The 25004-nt window shown below is 48.8% G+C and overlaps 1 protein-coding gene across 5 annotated transcripts in view; it reads right to left on the bottom strand.

Moving 5' to 3' along the window:
- Window positions 1-2838: 2838 nt before the first annotated feature.
- The window catches only part of GSN (gelsolin), a 55651-nt gene continuing 33485 nt past the window's right edge, over window positions 2839-25004 (bottom strand). For all 5 annotated transcript variants that reach the window (XM_059925517.1, XM_059925516.1, XM_059925515.1 and 2 more), the window contains 14 exons: window positions 21810-21971; window positions 19840-19989; window positions 18584-18673; window positions 15960-16092; window positions 15382-15470; window positions 14997-15212; window positions 13036-13169; window positions 9738-9828; window positions 7687-7857; window positions 6888-7062; window positions 5685-5809; window positions 5353-5430; window positions 3801-3861; window positions 2839-3245 (listed from right to left, as the gene is read on the bottom strand). In XM_059925517.1, the coding sequence (XP_059781500.1) occupies window positions 3076-3245; window positions 3801-3861; window positions 5353-5430; window positions 5685-5809; window positions 6888-7062; window positions 7687-7857; window positions 9738-9828; window positions 13036-13169; window positions 14997-15212; window positions 15382-15470; window positions 15960-16092; window positions 18584-18673; window positions 19840-19989; window positions 21810-21971 (1845 nt within the window). In that variant the 3' untranslated portion in view covers window positions 2839-3075. The remainder of the gene's footprint in view (window positions 3246-3800; window positions 3862-5352; window positions 5431-5684; window positions 5810-6887; window positions 7063-7686; window positions 7858-9737; window positions 9829-13035; window positions 13170-14996; window positions 15213-15381; window positions 15471-15959; window positions 16093-18583; window positions 18674-19839; window positions 19990-21809; window positions 21972-25004) is intronic.

The following is a 25004-nucleotide window of genomic DNA, read 5'->3' as shown; positions in this document are numbered from 1 at the left end:
CAACCTCTTTCCAAGAGATGCCCCCTGGGCACCTGTCATGGCATTTCGCAATGACTTCTCCACTGTAGACGATGGAATCCAACGTCTCTCAAAAACCGTTAGGAAGGGGCTTCCCTGGTGGCGCAGTGGTTGAGAATCTGCCTGCCAATGCAGGGGACACGGGTTCGAGCTCTGGTCTGGGAAGATCCCACATGCCGCGGAGCAACTGGGCCCGTGAGCCACAACTACTGAGCCTGCGTGTCTGGAGCCTGTGCTCCACAACAAGAGAGGCCGCGATAGTGAGAGGCCCACGCACCGCGATGAAGAGTGGCCCACGCTTGCCACAACTAGAGAAAGCCCTCGCACAGAAACGAAGACCCAACACAGCCAAAAATAAATTAATTAATTTAAAAAATAATAATTAAAAAAATGTGCAGTGAAAAAAAACCAAAAAACAAAAAAACTGCTGATCCCAACCCCACTTCACACCAATTAAAAAACAGAATTTCTAGGCATGAGGCCCAGGCACTGGGTTTAAAAAAAAAAAAAACCATTAGGAAGAGAAAAATATGTGGTTGAAGTGATAGTGTTCCTGACTCATTATTTTGTCTTTGAGAGAAAAAAATATGGAGTCCAAGCAACTCCATTGCCTCAGGCAACTTCCTTTCTCAGAGTAGGCAGACCTCTCTCTCTGAAGCCACAGACACTAATTAACCGAAATTGGCCAATAAACTGCCTTGAATGCCAAAAAATGGAAATGAAGAATGCATGGCAGGTTCACCTGCCTTTGATCTTCCACAGCGAGCTGGCTCTGTCTAGACAAGCCTCCACCTTCCTCTAGCGAAGGCCCTACAAGCTCCAGGTGGTAAAGGCTGCCTTTGTTCCAGAACTTTGCATTTGTCAAGTTGATAGCTTTGACCATGAAAGTGGCCCTTTGGAGTAGAGGTAGGCATTACAAGATCAAATTCAAACCCCTCAGCGTGGCATTTGAGGCCCTCCGTGAACTCTCGGCTTCCCCACCTTCTGCTCCAGCCCCCTGGGCTGCTGTCTGTCCCTGAGTACAACATTCTCCCTCAGAGCTCCATCTCTGTATAGCTCCATACCCTGCCTGAGATGACCTGACTCCCGCCCCGCCCCCCCCCCCCCATGTTTCACCTGGGAAATTCCTTCCCCACTACTCTCCTCACTTCTGCGATGAATCAGACTCTATTGAAGTAGGGCCCCTAGGGAATTTACGGTTTTAAAAACTCCCTGGGCAATTAGGGTGATCAGCCAGCTTTGGAAACAACAGTGTAAACACACACACACACCCTTCCCACCGCATAAACCCTCACACTGGTTTCTGTTTTTCTGCGGTCCTATGAACAGGAGTTTTCCCTCTGTAACTTGATGGGGATGGGTTGGGGAGGTGGCATGGAACAAAAAAGGGGAAAACGCGGAGAGAGAAGACCAGAAGGATAGAGGGGAGGGAAGGGGATCTGTCTCCCAGCAGTTCCTTGGACTGGTCTGGGATCTCCATGGAGAAAAGGTTTAGAGACGTTAAGTTCATGGAGACGTCTAAGAGGGACTTCGTGACAAACGGAGCATGAGCGAAGAGTCAGGGTCGGGGGCACCAAGTGGGGCACAGAGGAAGTCCCTCTTCCACACCCCAAAGGCTGCAAACTTCGGGAGCATCCAGGGGCACCTCATGTCAGCAGAAACACTTGTGGGAACCAGAGGAAGCAAGGAAGATCCAGGCAGATGTTACAGGGTGTGGTACCTTGCCCACTTTCTACTACAGGGAATGTAAGTGACTCAGGGGTCCAGCTGCTGGCTTTGAACTCCTGCTGACGGTGCTCCAAGGCCATGCCTCCCAATGACTGAGTGTAGTGGGGAGATAAGACACACCCCACCCCTGGGAGACCTTCAAATCCTTTGTTGGCTGATTTGACTTGGGCTCCAGAACATTTTAAATCAAACAAATATTTGTACACCAAGGTTCACAGCAGCATTATTCACAATAGCCAAAAGGTGGAAATGACCTGAGTGTCCATCGATGGATGAATGGATAAATAAAATGTGGCATATACACACAATGGAATATTATTCAGCCACAAAAAGGAATGTAATTTTTACATGTGCTGTAAAATGTATGAATTTTGAAAACATTATGCTGAGTGAAATAAGGCAGACAGAGGACAAATGCATGATTCCACTTATATGAGGTACCTAGAATAGGCAAATTCATGAAGACAGAAAGTGGAATACAGGTTGCCAGGGGCAGAGGGGAGGGGGGAATAGGAGTTATTGTTTAATGGGCACAGAGTTTATGTTGGAGATCATGAAAAAGGTTTGGGTATAGACAGTGGGGACGGCCACATAACATTGTAAATGTATTTAGTGCCACTGAATTGTACATTTACAAATGGTCAAAGTGATAAAATATTATGTTATGTATAGTTTACTACAATAAAAAATAATAACAAAAATGGGACTCTATCATTAAATATTTTTCTTTTTTTACTTCGGCTCAAGGACTCCCCAAAAGCTTTGCTGAAGCTTGCTGGACTGCACGGCCATCTACGATGCATTCACCCAACCCCTCTTCCTCCCTCCTTCACTTGGGGTCAGACTTGCATCTCAGTCTGATGGCTCTCCAGCCTCCTGGTTCCCTCCCGATTTCCTTCCACATAAGCATTTTACCCCTAGTACAATCGATACCCCTTTCACCTCACTGCTTCTCAGCGGACCATGATTCACACACGAGGTGAATGAAGCTGACTTACTGGTTCACAGACAGAAGCCATGCCTCCCCCTTCCCCTTCCCCGCCCCGGGCCCTTCTCAGAGCAATGACCAGGACAAACTGAGCCACAGCAGGGTAACACACTTCAAAAAGCTTTTAATTGAATTCAATTATTTCCAAAAGCACAAATACTTGCGATAATTTTGCAAGGACCCTGAATTTTTGCAGGGCTGTTTTTGGCTACTGTAAAAAAGCAAACAAACAAAAAAACAACCACACACACACACCCCAGAGTGGCCCTGCTCGCTGTAAGGTCTCCTTGCGGTGTGGACAGTTCTGAAAGGCACTGACCAGTAATAGGGTGGGGCCTTCCTCAGGCAGCCAGCTCAGCCAGGGCCCTGTCCAAGGGGTCCACAGACCAATAGTTGTCATCCCAGCCAAGGAACCAGCCCACGAAGGAGGGAGGCTCAAAGCCTTGCTTCACCATGGTGATAGGGGTCCGCCTATCACGATTAGCTGGGTCTGTCTCGATGTACCGCTTAGCTGCAGACACATAGGGAGAAGAATTCTTAGGGTCTCCCTCACCAAGGAGAGGTGCTTCCGTGCCTAAGATGGTTTTTAGTCCCACTGTCCCCAGTGCCCAACCCCGGCACTGGACGCCACCATCCCTTAAAGGCAATGACACCCACATGACTCCTCCACCGCCCTGCCCAGGAACACGGGAAGGAACAGGGGTCACAGTTTAACCTCCAGCTTCACGAAGCTTATGTCATTTTTCTCTAGCCGTCCCCTACTGGAAGATATCGAAGAACCAGCTTTTGGGTTTCCAGCTCCCAAATCAGATCTACTTCAGCTACCAGGGATCTGCTTTCCCACATCTAAATCCTGACAAGTTTGGTCCTTGGGCATTCTGGGAATCTGAAGCAGCTCCTAGCTGCTGCTTCCTTTTGGTGGGACCTAAGGCTTCTTCAGGTCACCGGGGACTGACCACGGATGCAAAAGTCCCCACCCCCACGGTCACAAACGCCCAGACCCGCACAGGAAGCTGCTTCCACCCCACCGCATGACACAGACCCACAGACACCCTTGGGTCCTCACCAGAGGTCAAGGCTTCCGTCTTTTCCTCTTCTTGAGAATCCTTTCCAACCCAGACAAAGACCTGGAAGAGAGGCGCGAGATGAAATGGCATGAGGCGTGCTGACTCCACGCGCTCCTGGAGGAAAAGCGGGAGGTTCCAGGTGCGGACCAGACACCCCCTTCGCTGACAGAGCCCACGGACCGTGACTCCAAGGATTTGGAACAGAGACGGCAAACTGGTGACCTACAACCTGCTCTGTAGGCCCACCCACCCTCTGGCGGGTGGTCTGCAATGTCTTTTTAGACAAATTGAGTGACTAGCGGATTACATTCAATCCAGACTTCCAACTTCCCTTGAAAACGGGGAGGATCTGGCAGCTTCACCCGCACGTGGATGACGAAGCTGGGCAGCAGCTGCTCCTCTCAATGGCAAGTTCCAGTTTGCCTCAGACTCCACCATGCCTTCATGTCTCCCCAGCTCAGCCTGCTTCACTCACTAACATTGCCAAGCAGGTGCCGTCAGCCACTGAGGTTGAGACCCCTCTCTAGAAGTTCAGGAAGGATCCCTTTCCGGGCATTTACTTGTTCAACAAATGAGCAGCCTAACATATGCTCACTGGTTTCTTCACCCAACGAATATGCATTAAGAGTCTGCTATGTGCCAGTCTCCGTGTGTCTGAGCCAACACGGTCTAAGGCTTGGAATAAAAACAACTCACCACCGCTACCACCACCTTGAATCTTATGACAAGCTTGTTACACCAAAAAATCTATCCAGCTGATTTTTATGTATCATTTATTTTGATGTGTATCTAAAAGATCTTAAAGAGCATGTCATTGATAAGATGGTATTAGACAATAAAATGCCAGACTTTCTCGCCCTTGCTTATTTACAAATGTGTTCCCTACTGCAATACATCGGCCCCTCAACACCAGGTACTGTGACTGTACTGCCCAGCACAGGACTCCCAGCATCACAGCATTTTGCCTGGAAGACAGTGGTGCTTCATAAATGTTGGCTGAGTGAGTGAATAAACAGATGAATGCACAGATTAAGTAGTAAATGGAACAAAGTTGCCAGCAGCTGAATGGCTAAACTGCAAACCTTTTGGTACTGATCTTCCAACTGGGGAGCCGGAGAAACAGCCCTGCAGGTCGAGGGGAGTCTTACCCCAGCACGGCTGCCATCTCCAACCCTGACAACTCTGGGAGAGGCCAGCTTGATAGGAAGGGTTACGGACTTCCACCCCCCACGAGGATGCAAGCCCCGTGGGGACAGGGCAACGTCTACTTCTAGGTGACACCGGACAGTTTATGCCTGCATGTGACATGCTGCAAAGTTCAACTTTCTTTACCAACAGATTTAAAGGAAGAGTTCACGCTCCCCTAAGGCCTGGGAAATAACGCTGGCCGTCTGATTTGCATTTATATGGTGCTTTGCAGTTGGCAAGGAGATTTTATCTACCTCTCATCTGTTTGGATTATGCAAGGTAGGTACCACCGTGCCCATTCTGCAGATGAGGAAAGGGAGGCTCAGAAAGGGAAAGTGACTTGCAGCACCGTGCTTCACCCACCTGGTCCCAGGTGTCCAGAAGCATGACGTCATCGGTGGCCAGGTCTTCCTGCATGAGCTCGCCAGGGACCTCTTCGATCTGGGAAGGAATGGAAGAGGTTAATAACAGCGCACCAGCAAGCCGCTTTCCCCCCCGCCCCGCCCCGGGTAGGTCTGCTCTATCTGCCCCCTTGAGTGAGCTGCAGAGCTGGCTCCAACCTGCATGGGTCTATGCTGGTCTGTCAGAAGGGTGCTCTCCCCGCCCCTGCTGTGGACGCAACAGCTCCGCTCCCTGGAACACACGTCCCAAGGGGCGAGCAGAGGGAACGCCCTCCGCCCTCCGCCAGGACTCACCACAAAGCGCCCGATCTTGTTGGAGCAGGCGAAGAGGCGAGGAGGGTGGGCATCCAGCTTCTTGTCCTTCAGCCGTGGGGACGTGCGGTAGGCGGCCTTCCCACCCAGCGCCTCCCAGAAGCTGTCTGTGAGGGGAGGCCGCACCAGTTACCAACTGACACCACCCTCCCCCCTCCAGCACTTCTCCTTAGACCCTGGGACAAACCCTGCCCTAGCACAACCAACTGCTCTCAATCCGCAGCCTGCATCGTAAAATCCCAGGGCGCCAAAGAAGGAAGGGGCCTGAGGGATTCCACGGTGATGAAACGGAGGCCCAGAGAGGGAAGACTTGGCCGTGGACACACAGCCAGAACTACTTCTGGTTTGAGATTGACGACAGCACCGCGGGATGGGGATAATTATCCCCGCTCAACATATGAGGCGGTTGAGGCTCAGAGAGGTTAAGCAACTCACCCAACATCACACAGCTAGTATGCTGTAAAGCCACCTTACCTGACGCCACGTATCATTTCCACTATACCTGCTCTGTCCACGTGTGCTATTTAAATTTAATTGCATTTTCCCACCAGTCACATTTAAATATTCATTAGCCTAAACATGTGACTAGTGGCCACCAAACTGGACCTGGCAGACATAGTACATGTCTATTCTCTCAGAAGGTTCCAGTGGACTGTGCTGCTCTAGACAGAACTACTCTTCCCCGTTTCTGCTAAGCATCAAGCAGGAGGGATTGGGCTTAAAAGTAAGAATGGAAAGACCTAGGGTTGGCATAACAAAGGTGTTCCTGACCCGTGCTCTGGAAACAAAGCAGGCTTGTGGCATTGTTACCCCTCTTCCAGCTGACTTCCCCACCTGCCCCAGCCCACACTGAGCTGTCCTTTCTCTAACTCCTGGACGCCTCCCTCTCACTGACCATAGTCCTCATTTTCATCTAACTCACTTTTTTTTTTTTTGGCAGCGCTGTGGCATGCGGGATCTTAGTTTCCCGACCAGGAATTGAACCTGTGCCCCTGTGGCAAAAGCGCAGAGTCCTAACCACTGGACCGCCAGGGAATTCCCTAAGTCACTTTTATTAACACACATTAGGGGACAGGTGCTCAGGAGAGGGGGTAGGATATAGAAACCCCCAAGCAGACAGAAGGGAGGGAAACATAACAGCTGCACCCCCAGAGAGCAGCAGGCCCCTCCGCCCCTTGTTCCTACCTGGCTCGCTGCCTTCTGCCACCTGAACAGGTTGGGCCCGAAGCACCTGGAGCAGCTCCTGGGCCCCAGTCTTCTCTGCCTCGCTGGCTCCTGTACCCACCCACAGGTAGGCGGCTGAGGGGGTTTTCAGGACAAAGGCATCGTTGGAGTTCAGCACGCCAGCCTTGGGGATCACCTGGGAGGGCAGTCCTCGATTAATCAGGAACCAGATAAAATGTCCTCAGCCCCCTCCTCGTAGCCCAGGAGACGCTGCAGCAGGACCAGCTCTTAGGAGAGGACTTGGAGAAGCACACACCCCATCAGAGCTGAGGACACAGACTTTGGGCACTGAGGGCCTTAGTTGACTCCCATGAGTCATTAGTGCACTGTGGCTAGCCAAGGAGATTCTAGAAATCTGGGCCGCATTAACAGAAGTTGGGCGCCCAGAACAAAGAAGGTGATAGTCCCATTCTCCTCTAGGCTGCTCAATAGGATTATGTTCAGATCTGCACCTTCCACCATGAAAGGGATAGCAGCCAACTGGAATGTAATGAAGAACAATGTCCAGATTGTGAAGAATGGACTACCTGTGAGGTAGTGAGCTGCCCGTTATGGAAGGTATGCAAGGGGCAATGGGCATTTCTTGAAACAAGGGGAAATCTAAGACATACAATCCTGCTGCCAGGGCAGGAAGGTACGAAAAGCTGCTTCTTAACCCCTCAGCCAAACCCACCCAATCCCGTGCCCAGAGATCTCCCCATCAAGCCTGGGAGGTTTCAGAGAGGCCAATCCTGCCTGGGGTCCAGGGCCTGGGTATTACCTCAACAGCTCGGGTGGCTCCAGAACTGCTGGCCCGGACCTGGAAGAGGCGGGTGCTGGCAGGAGCTGTCTGTCCACCCTCGCGGGAGGTGCCACCCCTATAGATGATCATGGGTTTCCCGCCAAACAGGCTCATGAGGTGAGCAGGCTCCTTGCCTTGGACCACACGGCTCTGGGAGGGAGACAGGAGAGCAAGTCAGGAAAGGGGGGTGGGAACATCAGTCCTGTACGACACCAGGCTCACCGCCACCCGCTGCAGCCAGCACAGCCTGGGCTCACCCCTCAAACAAGGCCATCACACTTGGGTCTGTGCGCGGGTGGTGCATGACCCTACAGCGCACAGGGGCTGGCAGGGGAACAGGAGTTCCAGGAAGGCCGGACACAGCACTATTGCCTGAGGCCCCCCGGGCACTGCCTCGGCCGCTCCCCTCCCACGAGGCCCTGCCGTGCTGAGCCTGAGTCTAGTCCAAGAACCAAGAGAGCCCACGTTTGCAAATATTCCCTTAAATGGAAGCACAGGGACTGTTCGTGCACATTCTTCCAGGATGGTGATGTCAGCCTCAGGCATGAAAGCTGGCAGAGTGGTGAGAATAGAGCCTTCCAGATCTGGAGAGACCCCTCCTGCACAGTCAGTGCACCCCACAAGCGGACTGCAGTCAAGGGCTTGGTGGTGGGAGGGAGGGGGCAAGGAGGTCTAAGATATATCACATCTGCTTCTGCCCTGTGTGCCCATTTCATTTCGGATCCCAGTTGTGACCCTGGCTAGCTAAATCTAGAAGACAATCGCACATGTGGGTTGGGGGTACTGTAGTCACTTCCCAACACTGGCCACCACTTTTCGGTCAGAGCTCAGATCCAAGCTCCGCCCTGACAGCGAGAATTCAGGCACGGGCCTCAACCTCTCAGTTTCTTCCTCTGTGAAATGGGGCCAAGAATGCTACTCCTAAGGCTGATGTTGGGATGAGCTAAGGCAGTAATCATCCCACTCAGCACCCGGCACCCAACCTCCGGGACCCAGAGGATCCCACTGTCATGGTCAAAGTTCAGGGCACTAACCCCGAATCCAGAGCCCTGCTCACTCCAAGGGTAGGATAGAGAAAGGAGGGTTCTGTCTCCTTCTCCCATGTCTCCCCCACCTGCTGCCCTCCAGGGCCCAACACTGTAGCCAGAGCAACCTTTTAAACCCATGAATGCCTTCACATTACATTTACCATTTTAGCAACGTCCCCTTGTTCTCAGGGTCAAGGTCAACATCCTCACTGTGGCTTCTGGGTGGTCTGGTCCCTCTGATCATCTCCCCAGACTCCTATCATGGCACTCTCCCCTCGCTTTAATAACCAATGCCCCCTCCTACCTCAGGGCCTTTGCATGTACCATTCCCTCTACCTGGAATATGCCTGGCTAACTCCTACTCATCCACTAGGTCCCAGCTGAAAAATCTCTCCCTGGATGGGGGCCTTGTTTAATCCAATTAGCTCCTACTTGGGATCTATGTGTCGTTATACATAACACACCTGTATAAGGGGTCTATTATGGGCCAAGCATGGCTCTAAATGCTTTACAAATGTTAACTCTTCATCCTCACAGCAATCCTGTGAGATAGGTATTGTTATTAACCCCAGTTTGAGAACACAGAGGCATAGAGAGGCTAAGTGACCTGTCCAAGGCTGCCCAGAGGTGAAGACTAGATTTAAACCCAAGCAGGCTAGCTCCATGTCCATCCTCTGAACTATACCACCACACTGCCTCTCCTGCTCCTCTGGGTGTCTTATCATTTTCACTCACTGCACACGTCGTTATGTGTGATTGTACATCCTTTGCCTGCATGTCTGCTGAATATCTTTCTCCCCCCTAGACTGTAAACCACATCACAGCAGTTCAGGGCAGGGCAGGGGTGGGATCTGTGTGTTCATGGCTGCAGACGCAGTGTCAGAGCCCTGCATAAATGTTCGCTGAAAGGATGGATGGATGAATGGAATGATGGACAGTCAGATAGATGAGTGAACAGATAGACAGGGCCCAGGGTGCGGCCCCGAGGGACAATGGGCTCACCTGGACAGGGGTACCTCCCAGCTCCTCATCCAGCTGGGCAGTCAGGATGGCAGATGTGGCGACCTCATCCTGGGTGGACTGAGCACCCTGCCTGGAAGGGAAGTGATACTCAGCACTGAGGTTTGCAAAGAGCCCCGAGTCTCTCTTTCACCCTGGGCCTGAGAAACCCACAAATCCCCAGATTACAGGTAATGAAACTGAGACACAGAGAGGAAAAGGGGTTCTCTCAAAAGCAACCAGTGCCAGGAACCAGACCAACATGCCACATCCCCCAGCTCAGCATCTCACCTCTTATAAAGATCTGACCACAACCAACAGACTTCCTCATCCTAAATCTGCCCTGCAGGGATATTTATAGTGGGTGGCTTTCTGCCCCACCTCTTCCTATTACTGTCTAAATTTCTCATAACCAACATGTGTTATCTGTATAAGCAAACAATCTGATAAATCAACGTGCTGATGCAGCTATTAAAAAAAAAAAAAAGGCTTCTCATGAATTTTGTACCGTGTGTGTATTACCTTGTTCAAAAAAATTTCTTTCAAGCTGCTTTTAAAAGTCTGAGGTTGTCATCATTAATCATTAGAGAAATGCAAATCGAAACTACAATGAGGTATCATCTCACACCAGTCAGAATGGCCATCATCAAAAAATCTACAAACAGTAAATGCTGGAGAGGGTGTGGAGAAAAGGGAACCCTCTTGCACTGTTGGTGGGAATGTAAATTGATACAGCCACTATGGAGAACAGTATGGAGGTTCCTTAAAACACTAAAAATAGAACTACCATATGACCCAGCAATCCCACTCCTGGGCATATACCCTGAGAAAACCATAATTCAAAAAGAGTCATGTACCACAATGTTCATTGCAGCTCTATTTACAATAGCCAGGACATGGAAGCAACCTAAGTGTCCATCGACAGATGAATGGATAAAGAAGATGTGGCACATATATACAATGGAATATTACTCAGCCATAAAAAGAAACGAAATTGAGTTATTTGTAGTGAGGTGGATGGACCTAGAGTCTGTCATACAGAATGAAGTAAGTCAGAAAGAGAAAAACAAATACCGTATGCTAACACATATATATGGAATCTAAAAAAAGAAAAATTGTCATGAAGTACCTAGGGGCAAGACAGGAATAAAGACACAGACCTACTAGAGAATGGACTTGAGGATATGGGGAGGGGGACGGGTAAGCTGGGACAAAGTGAGAGAGTGGCATGGACATATATACACTACCAAACATAAAATAGATAGCTAGTGGGAAGCAGCTGCATAGCACAGGTCGATCAGCTTGGTGCTTTGTGACCACCTAGAGGGGTGGGATAGGGAGGGTGGAAGGGAGGGAGACACAAGAGGGAAGAGATATGGGGACATATGTATATGTATAACTGATTCACTTTGTTATAAAGCAGAAACTAATACACCATTTTAAAGCAATTATACTCCAATAAAGATGTTAAAAAAAAAAAAAAGTCTGAGGTTGTCAAATTGAGAGGCATTCTACAGAATAAGACTAGTGCTCTTCCAAAGTATCAAGGCTGTGAAAGAAGAGTAAAGACTGAGGGCTTCCCTGGTGGCGCAGTGGTTAAGAATCTGCCTGCCAATGCAGGGGACACAGGTTCGAGCCCTGGTTCAGGAAGATCCCACATGTTGCGGAGCAACTAAGCCCGTGCGCCACAACTACTGAAGCCCGTGCGCCTAGAGCCTGTGCTCTGCAACAAGAGAAGCCACCGCAATGAGAAGCCCGTGTACTGCAACGAAGAGTAGCCCCCACTCGTTGCAACTAGAGAAAGCCTGCGTGCAGCAACGAAGACCCAACGCAGCCAAAAATAAATAAATAAAATAAATAAATTTATTTTAAAAAAAAAAGAGTAAAGACTGAGGAACTGTCACAGATCAAAGACATGATTAAAAGCCACTAAGGAAACGTGATGACTAAATGGCATGTGAGATCCTGGGTTAGATCTTAGACCAGAAAAAGGATATTAGTGGGAGAACTGGTGAGATTCAAGTAAGGTCTATAGATTAGTAAATAGTATTGTAACAATGTTAATTTCCCGGTTTTGAAACTTGAACTATGGTTAAGTAAGACATGATCATAGAGGGAGCTGCGTAATGGGTATATGGGAACTGTCTGTAGTATTTTTGCAACTTTTCAGCAAGTCATTTCAAAATAAAAAGTTTAAAAAAAAAGAAACCTAACCATCAATCTTCAAAAAGTTTGAGATCGCATATAAGAGAAACGAAATGAAAAAAGAAAAATACTATACTGAGATACCATTTCATAAACTATAAGGTTGACAAACAGCGAAAGTTTGATAACACAGTCCACTGGTGAGACCGTGGGGAAACAGACACTCTCATTTGTTGTGGGTGAGAATGCAAATACTACAAACTCTATCTACGGAAACTGGGTGCTATCTATCAAAATGACAAGTGCATTTACTGTTTGACCCAGCAATCCCACTTCTGGGAACTTACTGCAAACATATTTCTCTATACATTCAAACTGATGTTTGTTTAAGGTTACTAATCACAGCAATGCTTGTAATAGCAAAAATCTGGAATCAACCCAAGTACGCAACAGCAGGGACTTTGTTAAATAAACTACAGGATAGCCACGTGATGGAATATTATGCAGCTGTAAAAAGGAGTGAGGAAGTTCTTTATGTACTGACAGAGACTAAGCTCCAGGAAGTATTAAGTGAAAAAAAGCAAAGCGCAGGACAAAATACATAGTTAGCTATCTTTTGTAAGGAAGGAAAAGAACTAGGAATATAGGGTGAGATTTTCTTATATTTGCATCAAAAATTACTGGAAGAGTATACAAGAAACTAATGAAAGTGGGCATCCATGGAGGGGTGGGGGTCATAGAGCAAGGTGGGGAGGGACAGAATGGGGACAAGCTTTCTCAATACATGCGTTTTTATTCTGTTTTGATCCTCGACTCGTGAATGTATTATCTATTTTTAAAGAATTAATAATTTTTAATTAGAAAACATGGGAGGATGAACAGTACTTAGAGTGGGATTGTGGGAGAGATTTTCTGTTTGTTTGTTTCTCCCTAGTCCCCATGTCTCCTATAATGGACATGTAATGCTTTTATGAGAATAGTTTAAAATTTGTTTAGAGAAAAAAGACGAGCGGTGTTGCCCTGTGGACGAGAGCCTTTCCCAGTGGAGGGTGGCTGCCCCGGCTCAGGTCCACACACTCGCAGGCTTCCGTCAGCCCTGTTCACATCCCTCCTTGCTCCCATGCTCGCCCCACAGCACAGGGCCCCAGACCCTCACCAGTTGTAGATGATCTGTCCCTGACGGCCACCATGACGGTAGTTGTACAGAATGATGTAGCTGTCACCGCCGTAGAACTGTCCATACGTGGCGGGGTCCACGGGCACTTTGTTGGAGCCTTCAATTCTCCAGATCTACCAGAGCAAAGCTGGGCTCAGACACAGTGCAGCACCCCCAGTCCCCAACTCAGACCAGCTGAGAAACCACAGAGTGGTAGGTAGTGGTTACAAAACACGACTGCACTCGGACTCAGACTAAAGTTGAATAATTTGCCCAAATCACAGAGCCACTAGGATTCAAACGCAGGTTTCCTGCTCTAGATCCTTATACTGCACCCCTGCCCCACCCTGTACTTCCTCCTTGTAGACATCAGCACAGGGACTGGACCTGCATGATGGTATTTGCAAAATGGGTTTAGTGGGTGTTACACGGGTTACACAGTGTAACACAAGCTAAGGGTACAAATCAACGAATGACCTGGATCCAAATCAGGATCCACCCCCTTAGAGGTTGTGCAGCCTTGGACAACTTGCTTACTGTCTATGAGCCTCAGTATGGGACTAATAAAGGATGTTGGTCTATTCATGAAAGTCTAGCACAGTGCCCGGCACAGGGTAATGGCTCTACAGGTGGCAGCTACTCTTAATTATTAGAACTATTATTATTTTATTATTAATGTTGCCATTATCTGTATCATTATTAAGTTGTCTGGATTTTATAGATCACCTGCAGAGGCAGGGCCATCACTAAGTGACCTCAGAATGACTCCTGCTGGCAGATCTCTTTGCAGGGCTCCGGTAACACGGTTTTCAAAGTGGTCACAAAGCCCTGCAGCGCCACCTGGTGGTGCTGCAAGTCCCGGGAAACAATCTCTGGACTTTGAAAATTCTCGAAGGTGATGGAGTGGGCTAAGCCTCATTTTACAGGTGAGGAAAGTGAGGTTCAAAGAGGTTACGTAACTTGCCCGAGGTCACACAGCTGAGCTGCCAGGGCTCTTTCCACACTGCCCTATCCTGATCATTTTCATTGCATCTTCCCCTCCCACTGAAGTCATGAACGAGTGATGAATGAAAAATAATAACACCAATGACAAAAACAATAATAAATAAAAATTAACACTTTTGTTATTTCTATTATGTAGGATGGAATCAGTGTTTGCCTGAAGCAGATTCTACTTCATAAACATCTCTGAATTCCATCCCCCCACACTTCTCCATCTTCACTGTGACCCTCCTGCTCTCAAGGTCATTATCTCTTCCCTAGACTATTATAACCTCCTCATGAGGTCTCTACCGTCATTATCCTGTCTCTAAATTCATTTTCACAGTGAGTTTCGGAAGCACAGAACTGAGCCTGTCACATTTCTGCCTTTAAAAAAAAGAAAAAGAAAAAAAAACCCTCACTAGCACCTAATGGTTACAGGATCAAGTCCACACCCCTGGACACGGAATTCAAGGCCCCTCCTTGAGGATGCCATCAGCACCAGGCTCCCAGGACAGCTCCCTGCCTGGAATACCTACTCTTCTTCTCTGGCAGCAAACTCCTACTCATACTCTGAGGCCCAACCAAAAGGTCCCCATCTCTGTGAAGACTGCCCCAACCACCCACCTTCACTGCCCTTCCTGTGTTCCCATAATCCCTGTGCACCTCCCATCTTCCACTGACCACACAGGTCTGAGCAACCAGCTGCGGCTGTGGTAACCTCCCCTCCCAGACCAAGCACTCTTCATGGGCAGGGTGGGGTCTCAGACACTTGGCACGGAGCCTGGAAGACAGTAGGTGCTTAGGGTATGTTGGTTGCAATAATCCAGCATGACAAAAGAATTCCATTCACCAAAAACTGTGGCCAAAATCTCTTAGAGAAACATCTTCAGAAAAGCGGGAGGCAGTGGGTAGGCCAGAGATGCCAGGGAGGGAGCAAGGAAGGGGCCTGGACACACCCACCCCAGCCCCCCAGGTACCTGTTTCTGGCCTGTGCCATCGTCATCCATGCCGTGCTGGGCGGCCATTGCAGTGGAGGTGTGCAGGGTGGCGGCGTCGAAGGGCACGCGCTCCATGTTGGCGATGTGGCTGGAGAGATAGGTCAGGCCCAGGCCATCCGTCTGGTCTAGGTCGCGCCAGTTCTTGAAGAACTGTTTGAACAGCGGGGTCTCGCCACCCTCAGGAAGGACGGAGACCTGGAAGGGGAGGGGGGAGAGCAGGATATGCTGGCTTGGGGTCCCCCTGAGGACAGGGGCCACCCAGCAGGGGTCCTCAAGGGAGCCTCAGACACCCAGTCCACACTGGGGTGGGATACCCACCCGAAATGGACGCATCCTCACCGTCCTACCTGGCTCCAAGACTCACCTGGGTCTGCTTGGGGTAGTGCATCTTGGAGATGAAGTCAGAGGCCGTTTTGAGGGCAGCCTTCCTCTCCTCCATGTTGGCCTGCCTGCCTGTCAGCAGAGGGAGGGTAAGGGGCTGGGGGGCAGTGCTGCGCCCCAGCATCCAATGGTCCAGGGAAAGCAGAAGGCCAACCTCCCTCCCTCTTCTTCCTAGACTGTGGACAGCCAAGGCCAGAGAGCCCAGAGCTGATCACACCATGAGCTCTCGGGGGGCCAGCCAGGGGTCCTGCCTGATGACGGCAAGCACACCGACCACTGTGGCCCATTTACTGAGCTCAGAGCTATACAAAAATGATGGCATTTAATCCACACAACAACCTTATGTGATACAGATCATTATCTTATCCTCATTTACATATAAGGAAGCCAGGGACTTAGAGAGGTTAAGTGACTTGACCAAGGCCGCTCAGCCAGTAGGAAAGGTGCAACTCAGACCCTCAGGCCCCCCTCCTCTTCCCTAGACTCATGAGCCAAATTCCTGCAAGGCTGCAGGAACTCCCACTCGAGGTCCTGTTCGAACCCTTCCCCTGTCCCCAATACCTTTCCAGACAAAGATTTTCCCATCTTTGCCATGGTCCAGGATGAAGCAGTCCTCTGACTTCAAGGCCCCCTGGGCGAAGGGGTTCTCGTCAGCCACAAGGGAGACCAACATGGTGCCCGCGCCATTGGAGACCTGGAGGGACAAGGGAAAGGCAGCCCAGCCCATCAGTGACCTCCACCACTTCAGCCTAACCATGGTCACCCCCAAGACCACACATGGGGAGATGCACGTCTCACCCCCACCCCCAAACGACACTGCAGGGTAACATGAGGACTTGTGCCCTCAAGCCCTGAGGCTCATCAGGATTTCTTTGTCTTTTTCCTCTATGTCACAACCACACCTGTGACCTAAACACAGGTGTAGCACGGAAACTGCACACGGAAAGGGAACGGGGAGGATCCAATGCAGGAATGCAGGTGGCATAGGAAAAGAACTGTATAGTTGGTGAAAAGATATTCAACCTCATCAGTTAAAAAAAAAAAAAGGAAATAAAGAAGAAAAAGAAAAAGATCTAAATGCAGTGTAGGATTCTGGATTGGAACCTGGAATGAAAAATTGGGGAAAACTGAATAAAGTCTGCAGTTTAGTTAGTAGTATTGAACTGGTGTTTCTTAGTTTTGACAAATGTACCTGGTTATGTTAAGATGTTCAGGGGAAGCTGGGTGAAGGGTATATGGGAACACTCTGTACTATCTTTGCAATATTTCTGTAAACCTAAAAATTATTCTAAAATAAAAGTTCATTGAACTTTTTTTTTAAGTGTACCATACTCGTCAAAATTCAAAAGATTGACAATACCCAGCGTTGAAAAGACTCTGGGTGAACAGGCACTTTCAAACCCGTGGTGAAGGTAACTAGGGAGCCCTTCTAGAATGAATTTTAGTAATACATATCAGAACTCTAAATAATAAGTGCTCCACATTTATTGAAAACTTACTATGTGCCAGGCACTGTTCTAAGCAATTTATGTAATTTATATAATTTAATCACTTCTACAATTATACAACTCCTTTAATCCTTAAAACAACCCTGTGGTAGTCCTAGTAGTACCCCCATTTTATTCACAAGGAAACCAAGGCACAGAGAGATTAAGTAACCTGCACAGCTAGAAAGTACCAGACCTGGGATTCGAACCCAGGTAGTCTGACTCCAGAACCAGTATTTTTTTTTTTTTTTTTGGCCACGTCCCGAGGCTTGCAGGATCTCAGTTCCCGGACCCGGGATTAAGCCACAGCAGTGAAAGCCCAGAATCCTAACAACTAGGCCACCAGAGGACTCCCAAGAACCAGTATTTTCAATCACTGAATCTTTATTCAGCCTATGACCCAGCAATCCATGTCTGGGAAACTCCCCTAATGCCACACTTAGCCTAAGTGCACAAAGAGGGACTGTTTGCAATCAGAAAAGGTGGAAACATTCTAATGTCCATCAATTGGGTATCTGCTGAGATTCCTACATTCCTAAAATAGAATACTACACAGCCGTTATAAAGGACCATGTGGATCTCTATTACAGACAGATATTCCTGACCATGTCAAGTGGAAAAAAGGCCACAGAAAAGCATGAATAGTTTGGATCCATGAATATCAAATAGAGATGGAAAAATATATGTAACTAGACACAGAAAGCTGTATCTGGAGGTTCTTTTACCAAAAGGGTAACCATGTAACCATGGTAACCCATGGAGAGGAGAGGAGGGGAGGCTGATTTTTTGTGTGTGAGTATTGTTACTTTTGTAATTAAAACCCATTTTTAAAATAGTACTGGTTATCTTAAACTAGTGAAATTGCATTGACTTGTATTTTCTTCTTATGTTCTTGAGAATTGCTCAGTACTGTTATTTACAATGCATATGTATTACTTTAGTATCAGAGTAAATATCAATAATGTGGTTTTTCTGTGGTGGTGATGAGAATCTGCACCTCATTTTGTTGTTATTTTACCACAAACAAGCCTAGGGCACAACATGGGTGTCACAGGCCCAGAGGCCAGAGTTCCTTGGCTCAGGATCAGCCTCAATTCACTTTTTAAAATCACAAGAAGACAAATTCCCTGGCGGTCCAGTGGTTAGGACTCCGCGCTTTCACTGCCGAGGGTGTGGGTTAAAGGGAACCCACAAGCCGCACAGCGTGACCAAAAAAAAGAAGAAGATAAATAAATAAAAAATAAAATCACAAGAAGAAATTATAAAGTCATTAACCATAGCCTGCCCCTCAACACACACACACACACACCACACACACACTTCTGTGCTACTTCCCCGTATTTTCCTACAACACTCCCATCAGTTTCCTCTGTGGACCCCCAGAAATCCTGAAAAGTTGACTCTACTGCCCTTCTCCCCACTTTACAGACTAGGAAACTGAGACCCAGCAGAGAACATGTGCTGCCCAAGACCCCACAGATGAATGTGACACAGATGTGTCTGCAGTCGCTCACACGCTCTTACTCCTGGGGCAGGAAGGCAAAGGCAGCAGATGGGTGTCTACTGGAGGCGTGTGGAAGCCGAGTCCCCCCCCACCCCACCCCCACGCATGCTTTGCTCAAGGCCCCATGGCAGCAGAGCTCAGGAAGACCAGGTCTCCTGACCCCAGACCCAGGGGACAGAGCAGCTGAGGCTCACCTTGTAGAGCTTGGCCAGCTTGCGGTTGGCTGCGTCCTCCTTGGCTGTGTCCTCAGCACCCTTGGGCAGAGCCGGCTTGGGACCCAGCACCTGCAGGAGAGGGAGAGATGGAAGAAGGGGTGGCGGTGAGCTCCTGGCAGCCTCCTCCCCCAGGGAGGGGACTGAATTCCTGAGAGAGCTCCCTCCCCAGGCAGGCAAGGACCACACGGGCGTCCACCCACAGCGACCTTCCACTTAGGGTAAGGTCCCCTCCAGAGACATCCTGCATCTCTTGACGTGTCTCCTGTGTGCGGAGCTCAACCAGGGCTGCCTGTCGAGTCCTTCCCTCCTTGTTCCTTGTCTCCAGGAGCTCCGTGCTCCTCTGCCTCCTGGACAGTCCTTCAGGTATTTATCCAACCATTTCCTCCTGGCCTTCTAAGAATGATAAGTAGAGCTATGAACACCTTCCACCACATGCCTTTAACAGACCTCATTTCATCTTCGCACCCATGCTCAGAGGCACAGACTATCACTCTCATTTCACAGGAGAGGAAACTGAAGTCTAGAGAGAAGAAGTACCTTGTCCACACAGCAATAAGGTGGCTAAGTCAGAATTTAAACCCGTATCCCTGTGATTTTAGAGTCTTATTTTCACACCTCCATTCTGAGCTACCTCCAGCCTCAATGGCCCCAGCTGCTGCCCCTCTCAAGCCATGTCTGGTGTCCGGGCTCCTCCCCATAATAATCACCTTCTGCTCTTCCTAAAAACCAGAACTCAACAGCCCCAGACAAGCAGGAGACAAGTGGCACGGAGCAGAGCCCGTGGTCTCCTCCTTTTCCCGGTGACCTTTGCCTCTGTTGATATGTCCTCAAAGCACAACGGCTGGCAATGCCATCATGCAATTGATGAAATGGGCTATAAACTACTAGGAATGGTCAGAAGAGGAAAGAGGGGATTGGGTCTCCATTGTCTCTTTCTGACCTGGTTCCAGCACCAGGCCCACCCTCGGAAGATGCCAAGACCCTCCTTCTCAGCTCCTCTGGAGGACCTGGCCCTCCCAGTGGGAGGGTGCGGCTCACAACCCTGGGATGTACCAGGTCCTGGGATTCCAGCCCCACTTCTCAGGGGAGTCTGGGAGTTGTCGGGGGAGCTGCTCTTTCAGCTTGGTGGAAAAACAAATTCACCTCAACACTGCCTGTTGGACGGAGGAAAGAAATGAGCCTCCTGTCCCTATTCTCGGCCCCACCCTGCGCTCCTGGGATGGGGCCGTGGGTACCTGGAGCATCGCCTCCGGCTCGGAGCCCTCCTCGGACACGTGCACATGGGCCCGGCCACTCCGCTCGTTGTCTCGGATGCCCTTGGACATCTGTGTGGTCTTCAGCCTCTCAAAACGGTTGCTCTCGGAGCCGCACCACTGATAGATGTCCTGTAAGACAGGGACCCCACATAAGGCAGTGCCCTCACCTTCGTATAAGCCCTGCCCAGCGACATGGCAAGGAGGGAACTATGGAGGGGGGCGGTGAGCTCACCCTGTTCTCTGCTTGCCCAGGTGACGGCCCGTGGAGCACACACAAGCCCACATCCGAGCACAACAGGTGTGATCTGTGTGCACCAGGGCATGTGAGTGCATGATTTGGGATATGTGTTTTTTCACAGGTACCCCTACACATAGAATGTGTATAGAGATGTTTGCCTGCTGGTGGGAGCAGAAATTAGCACAACCACTTTGGAAAACCGTTTGGCTGTACCTTCTACAGCTCTGTATACCGGTATCCTATGACTCAGCGATCCCTCTCCTGGGAATATACCCAACAGAAGTGCATGCATACATCCACCAAAAGACCTGTGCAAGAATGTTCAGAGCAGTACCACCTGGAATAGCCCCGAACTATCCCAAGTGTCCATCAACAACAGAACAGATCAATAAACTGTGGCATGTCTGCCCAATCAATTCTTATATAACAAGGAGAAGGAACAATTTACAACTAAAGGCAAGAATATGGATGGATCTTAGAAAGAAAATGTTGGGCAAAAAAGTCAGAGATCAAAAGCAAAGATTCCACGTACATGAAGTTCAGAAACAGGTGGAACCAGTCTATGCTGTTGGTTGAGAGAGTTTGGGATGACGGTTATCCTTGGGGGTGAAAGGACGAGAAGAGGACAGACGGGGAATTCCCTGGCAGTCCAGTGGTTGGGACTCTGTGGGGCCCACTGCAGGGGGCACGGGTTCCATCCCTGGTCAGGGAACTAAGATCCTGCAAGCCACGTGGCCAAAAAAAAAAAAAAAATCTAAGAAGAGGACAGATGGGGCCTTCTGGGGGCTGGTGACGTTCTGTTTCTTGATCTGGGTGTTAATTACACAGGTGTGCTCACTCTGTGAAATCTATAGAGATGCACACTCAGGATTCACACACTCTTCTGTGTACCTGTTACACTTTAATAACAAGCTTACACTCAGTGTGTGCCTCCGTTTGCATGGACATTACACCACGTGTATATATGAGGTTGGGTGTAGAACATCTGGCCATGTCCTTCTGCAGGTATGAGTATATGTGGATTTGGGAAGAATGTGTACAAAGCATCACACATCAGTAAGGTGGGCCTGGGTAAGTGCATCCCACACACGTTGCCACATACAAGTGGGCATGTGCAACTACACGTATGACATGCACATTGTGGGTCCCTGAACAACATGCCCAAGTCTCCATGTGTAGGCATTCATCGTGGTGCCATGTCCACACCTGCTGGGCAAGAGCTTATAGTTTTTTTTTTTTAATTGAGGTATGGTTGACTTACAATACTATATAAGTTTCAGGTGTACAACATTGTGATTCACAATTTTTAAAGACTATACACCATTTGTAGTTGTTATAAAATATTGGCTATATTCCAAGAGCCTATAGTTTCTGCACATGCCCACCATGTATTTGCAAGTGAGTGACTATGTGTAAAAAGGTACACAAGATGTGCACATGAACATGCCAGTGAGTCTGTACATCAACTGAAGCCAGAGTACGCTGTGCGTGAGGTCTGTGTGCAGGCATATGATGAGTCTGAGTCTACACGCCAGGCACGTCTGTACCCAAATCTCTGCAGGTATGTCTGACTGCTACACAGAGCATGTGTGTGCATGGGGGCTACTGTCTCTGTGGCTTGCCCTACTTGTTCACGTGGATGTGTCCACCTCCCCAGAGTCAGGCCTGGAGCACCTCAGTGGCCCCTGGGAAAGGGGAGGGCAGGACTTACATTGCCCAGGTCCAGGATGAAGCAGTCGCCATTGTTGAAGCTCTCCCAGGACACAGGCACCTCGGTGGCGCGGACCGCACGCCGCCCTTTGACCTGGAAGAGTCTCTGCACCATCACCTCATTGGGTACCACGTGCTTGAATCCCGATGCCACGCCTCCTTTCTGTTGGGTCAAGGAGACAGCGTTAGTCCACGGGAGAGCATCTGGGGAAGGGATAGGGATGAGTTGAAGGAAATTCTGGCCTATGCACCACTAGACTTCTAGCAGATTCCCTACCCACTGCACATTGCTGCCACCCCTTTGAATCTCATACTCCACTAACAAAGACCCCTGGGCCCACTTTCCTGGATCAAAAAGCTTCAAACATTCCTTTCTCAAAACCTGCATTTCCCAAGGGATGTTCTAAGGAACTCTAATCCCCCAAGATAGTCTGCAAGGAAAGGATTCCATGATCAAATAAGCACAAGGAATGCTCCTTACTTGCTCCCTGACTGTTACATAATGTACATCCACACAATAAAGGCTCTGGGAAGTCCTATGGTAAATAAACCTGCTTGCCTTTTGTTTTAGAGAACATTTCCCTGCCTTATTGAATCAAGAACTGCTTTTCTCCTCCTCATCCTGCCTGCAGCTCGAGTGTTCTGCAAAACCCACTTTGAGAAGCACTCACCCAAAGCTTTCCCATCCTTCAAGGCTCTCTCGGTCTCCAGCCGAGACCATCCCCCTCCCTCCTCTGATGCTGCTGCAGCAAGTCCCACCCAGCTGTGCCTTCAGAGGCAGCTGTGGGTAAACGACAGAGCACCGACCTCAGGTTCAAGTCCCTGCCCTGCCACTACAGTGCTGGGTGACTTTGGGCAAGTCTCTTTCCCTCTCTGAGCCTCAGGCCTCTCCCTTTTGAAATGGTGACAAAAGCCCCTGCTGTGCCACCTTTTGCAGTCATCACCAAGTTCCCAGGGAGCTTCAGGAAGGATTCCTGGCAGTGGTCAAAACTGCCCTTGGCTCAGCAGAAAGCCAAATAAAGTGGGTTGGGCGTCCTCATAAACAGTTCCCAGCCCCAGGTGCTCACCGACCCCAAGCCCCAGGGGTGTCAAGTCAGAGCTGCGAAGGTCCTTATGAGCTTCCCATTTTACGCATGAGGAAACTGAAGCCCAGAGAAGTGAAGTGACTTACTCAAGGGCACTCAACAAGCACGCGGCAAAGCTAAGGAGTAAAACCTTGCCTCCTGTTTCCAATCTGGCACTCACCTCCCTGCTCCACAGGTCAAGGGCCCCTAAGGCCAGAAATGTGGCCACCCGCTCCAGGTCCCTTGCTGACACCTCAGTTTGCAGAGCGAAGCCAAGTCTGACTTGCCGCACAGAGTCCACGAGGGCAAGGGACAAAGGGAGTGAGTATAATTGGGTTCCTATTACGTCTACACACAGTAAGCAACATGGAAGTGGCTGTGAAATGATAATGCCCACTCTGCTGGGCATTTTGTATGTGTCATCTATGAGGGAGGTGTCATCATCCCCATCTTACAGATGAGAAATGCAGATGCCAGAAGTGAAGAGACTTGCCTAAGATCTCGAAGCTAGTAAATGGTAGAGCTAGGATGCAAACCCAGGTGTAACTAAATTTGTAAGGGCCACATTTTCCCCCAACATCAGGTTTTCTTAGAGCAAAGGTCACTAGGGTCACCCAGGATGGGAGGCAGGAACAAACCACTGTTCAGAGCAAGGTTCTTCAAGTTGAAATGTTTTCCCTGTTGTGAGTGGAGCGCCCCCTGGTGTCCTTTCTTAGTACCAGCATGAGGCCTTTCAAGAGCATCCCCTTGGGCCCAGCAGGGCGGCCAAGGTATTCTCAGAGCCTTTCTTTCCACCTGGCTTCAGGGACCCTCCTGCTGGGGAAGAAGATGCAATGCCCCGTGCTCACCTGGTAATGACCGCAGAGGCTGCCACTTACTAGGCCTGTGACAGAGGCTGAGGCACCTGCTTTACAGCCATGCAATGTGGTCCCCACAAGCCCCTGAGGTAGCAACTCTCATTACCCCATTTCACAGGCATGGAAACTGAGGTGAAAAGAGGTTCAGCCCTGTGCCCAGGGTCCCAGATAACTGGTGGAAGTTTTACCCCCAAGTTCGCCCATCTAGGGACCAGCCTTGCCCAAGGAACTCCTGAGTGTCTGTGGGCACCACTGACCCCGGGACCCCATTCAGCTGGAGGTAAAGAGACCGTGGATCTGAAAAGCTTTTCCAAAAGGTGCTGAACGGACACATGGACCATTTTCATGGATTCCTCAGAGAGGAAGAAATGGGGAAATGAGGGAAGAGAAAGACCCTTAACTTTTAGAAATACATCTCTAAAATATTTTACTTGTACAAGTGTACCTTTTATTTTTTATCAAAAAAATAGAAACTTTCTTTTAAAAAAGGAAAAGTGTTGTTCAATGGCATAAATCTTGGTTCCAATAAATTTATTCCAATAAATTCCAATAAATTCTGTATATGAACTTATAAATTAAAAGAACACTTGATTTCTAATGAGCATGGACGGGCATTTCCTGATTAATTAACTCCTCTAATCTTACTGATCTAGGAAATTAGACTTAGAAAGATTAGTTAACAAAAAAATAAAAGTAAGCTCTTAGGAGACATTAGTGGATCTCCAAGTATAAGGGGCAGGACTTTTTGGAAAGTTTTTCTATTTTTCACTATTTTTACTTTAATCTTTAGGATTGATTGTTGCTTTCTATGGTTTAATCATTAGGTGGGCAGAGATTGGCATCAAATTATTTGAACAAAATTTAATAGGATATTGTTTTAAAAGCCACTTTCTAAATTAAAGGGACGATATATATACACATATATCATATATATGTATAGATTCTATATCTATATATAATATACACATCTATACGTTCATATAGGGACTTCCCTGGCAGTCCGGTGGTTAAGACTCTGCGCTTCCACTGCAGGGGGCACGGGTTCCATCCCTGGTCCTGGGGAAGATCCCGCATGCCACGCAGTGCGGCTAAAAAAATAAATAACATATATGTTCATATATAGAGAGAGAAAAATTATGTACCATTTGGTGTATATCTCCAAGAGTAGAATCATGGGGGACTTTTACTTCCTAGAAGCCATATTTCTACGTTTGACATTTTACAATAAGCTTGTATCACACTTGTAGTCTGAAGAAGGATAAAAGCTATAAAGAT

This window comes from Balaenoptera ricei, chromosome 6 (assembly GCF_028023285.1).
Source record: "Balaenoptera ricei isolate mBalRic1 chromosome 6, mBalRic1.hap2, whole genome shotgun sequence".
NCBI lineage: Eukaryota > Metazoa > Chordata > Mammalia > Artiodactyla > Balaenopteridae > Balaenoptera > Balaenoptera ricei.
This window is presented reverse-complemented; position numbering and strand designations above follow the sequence as displayed.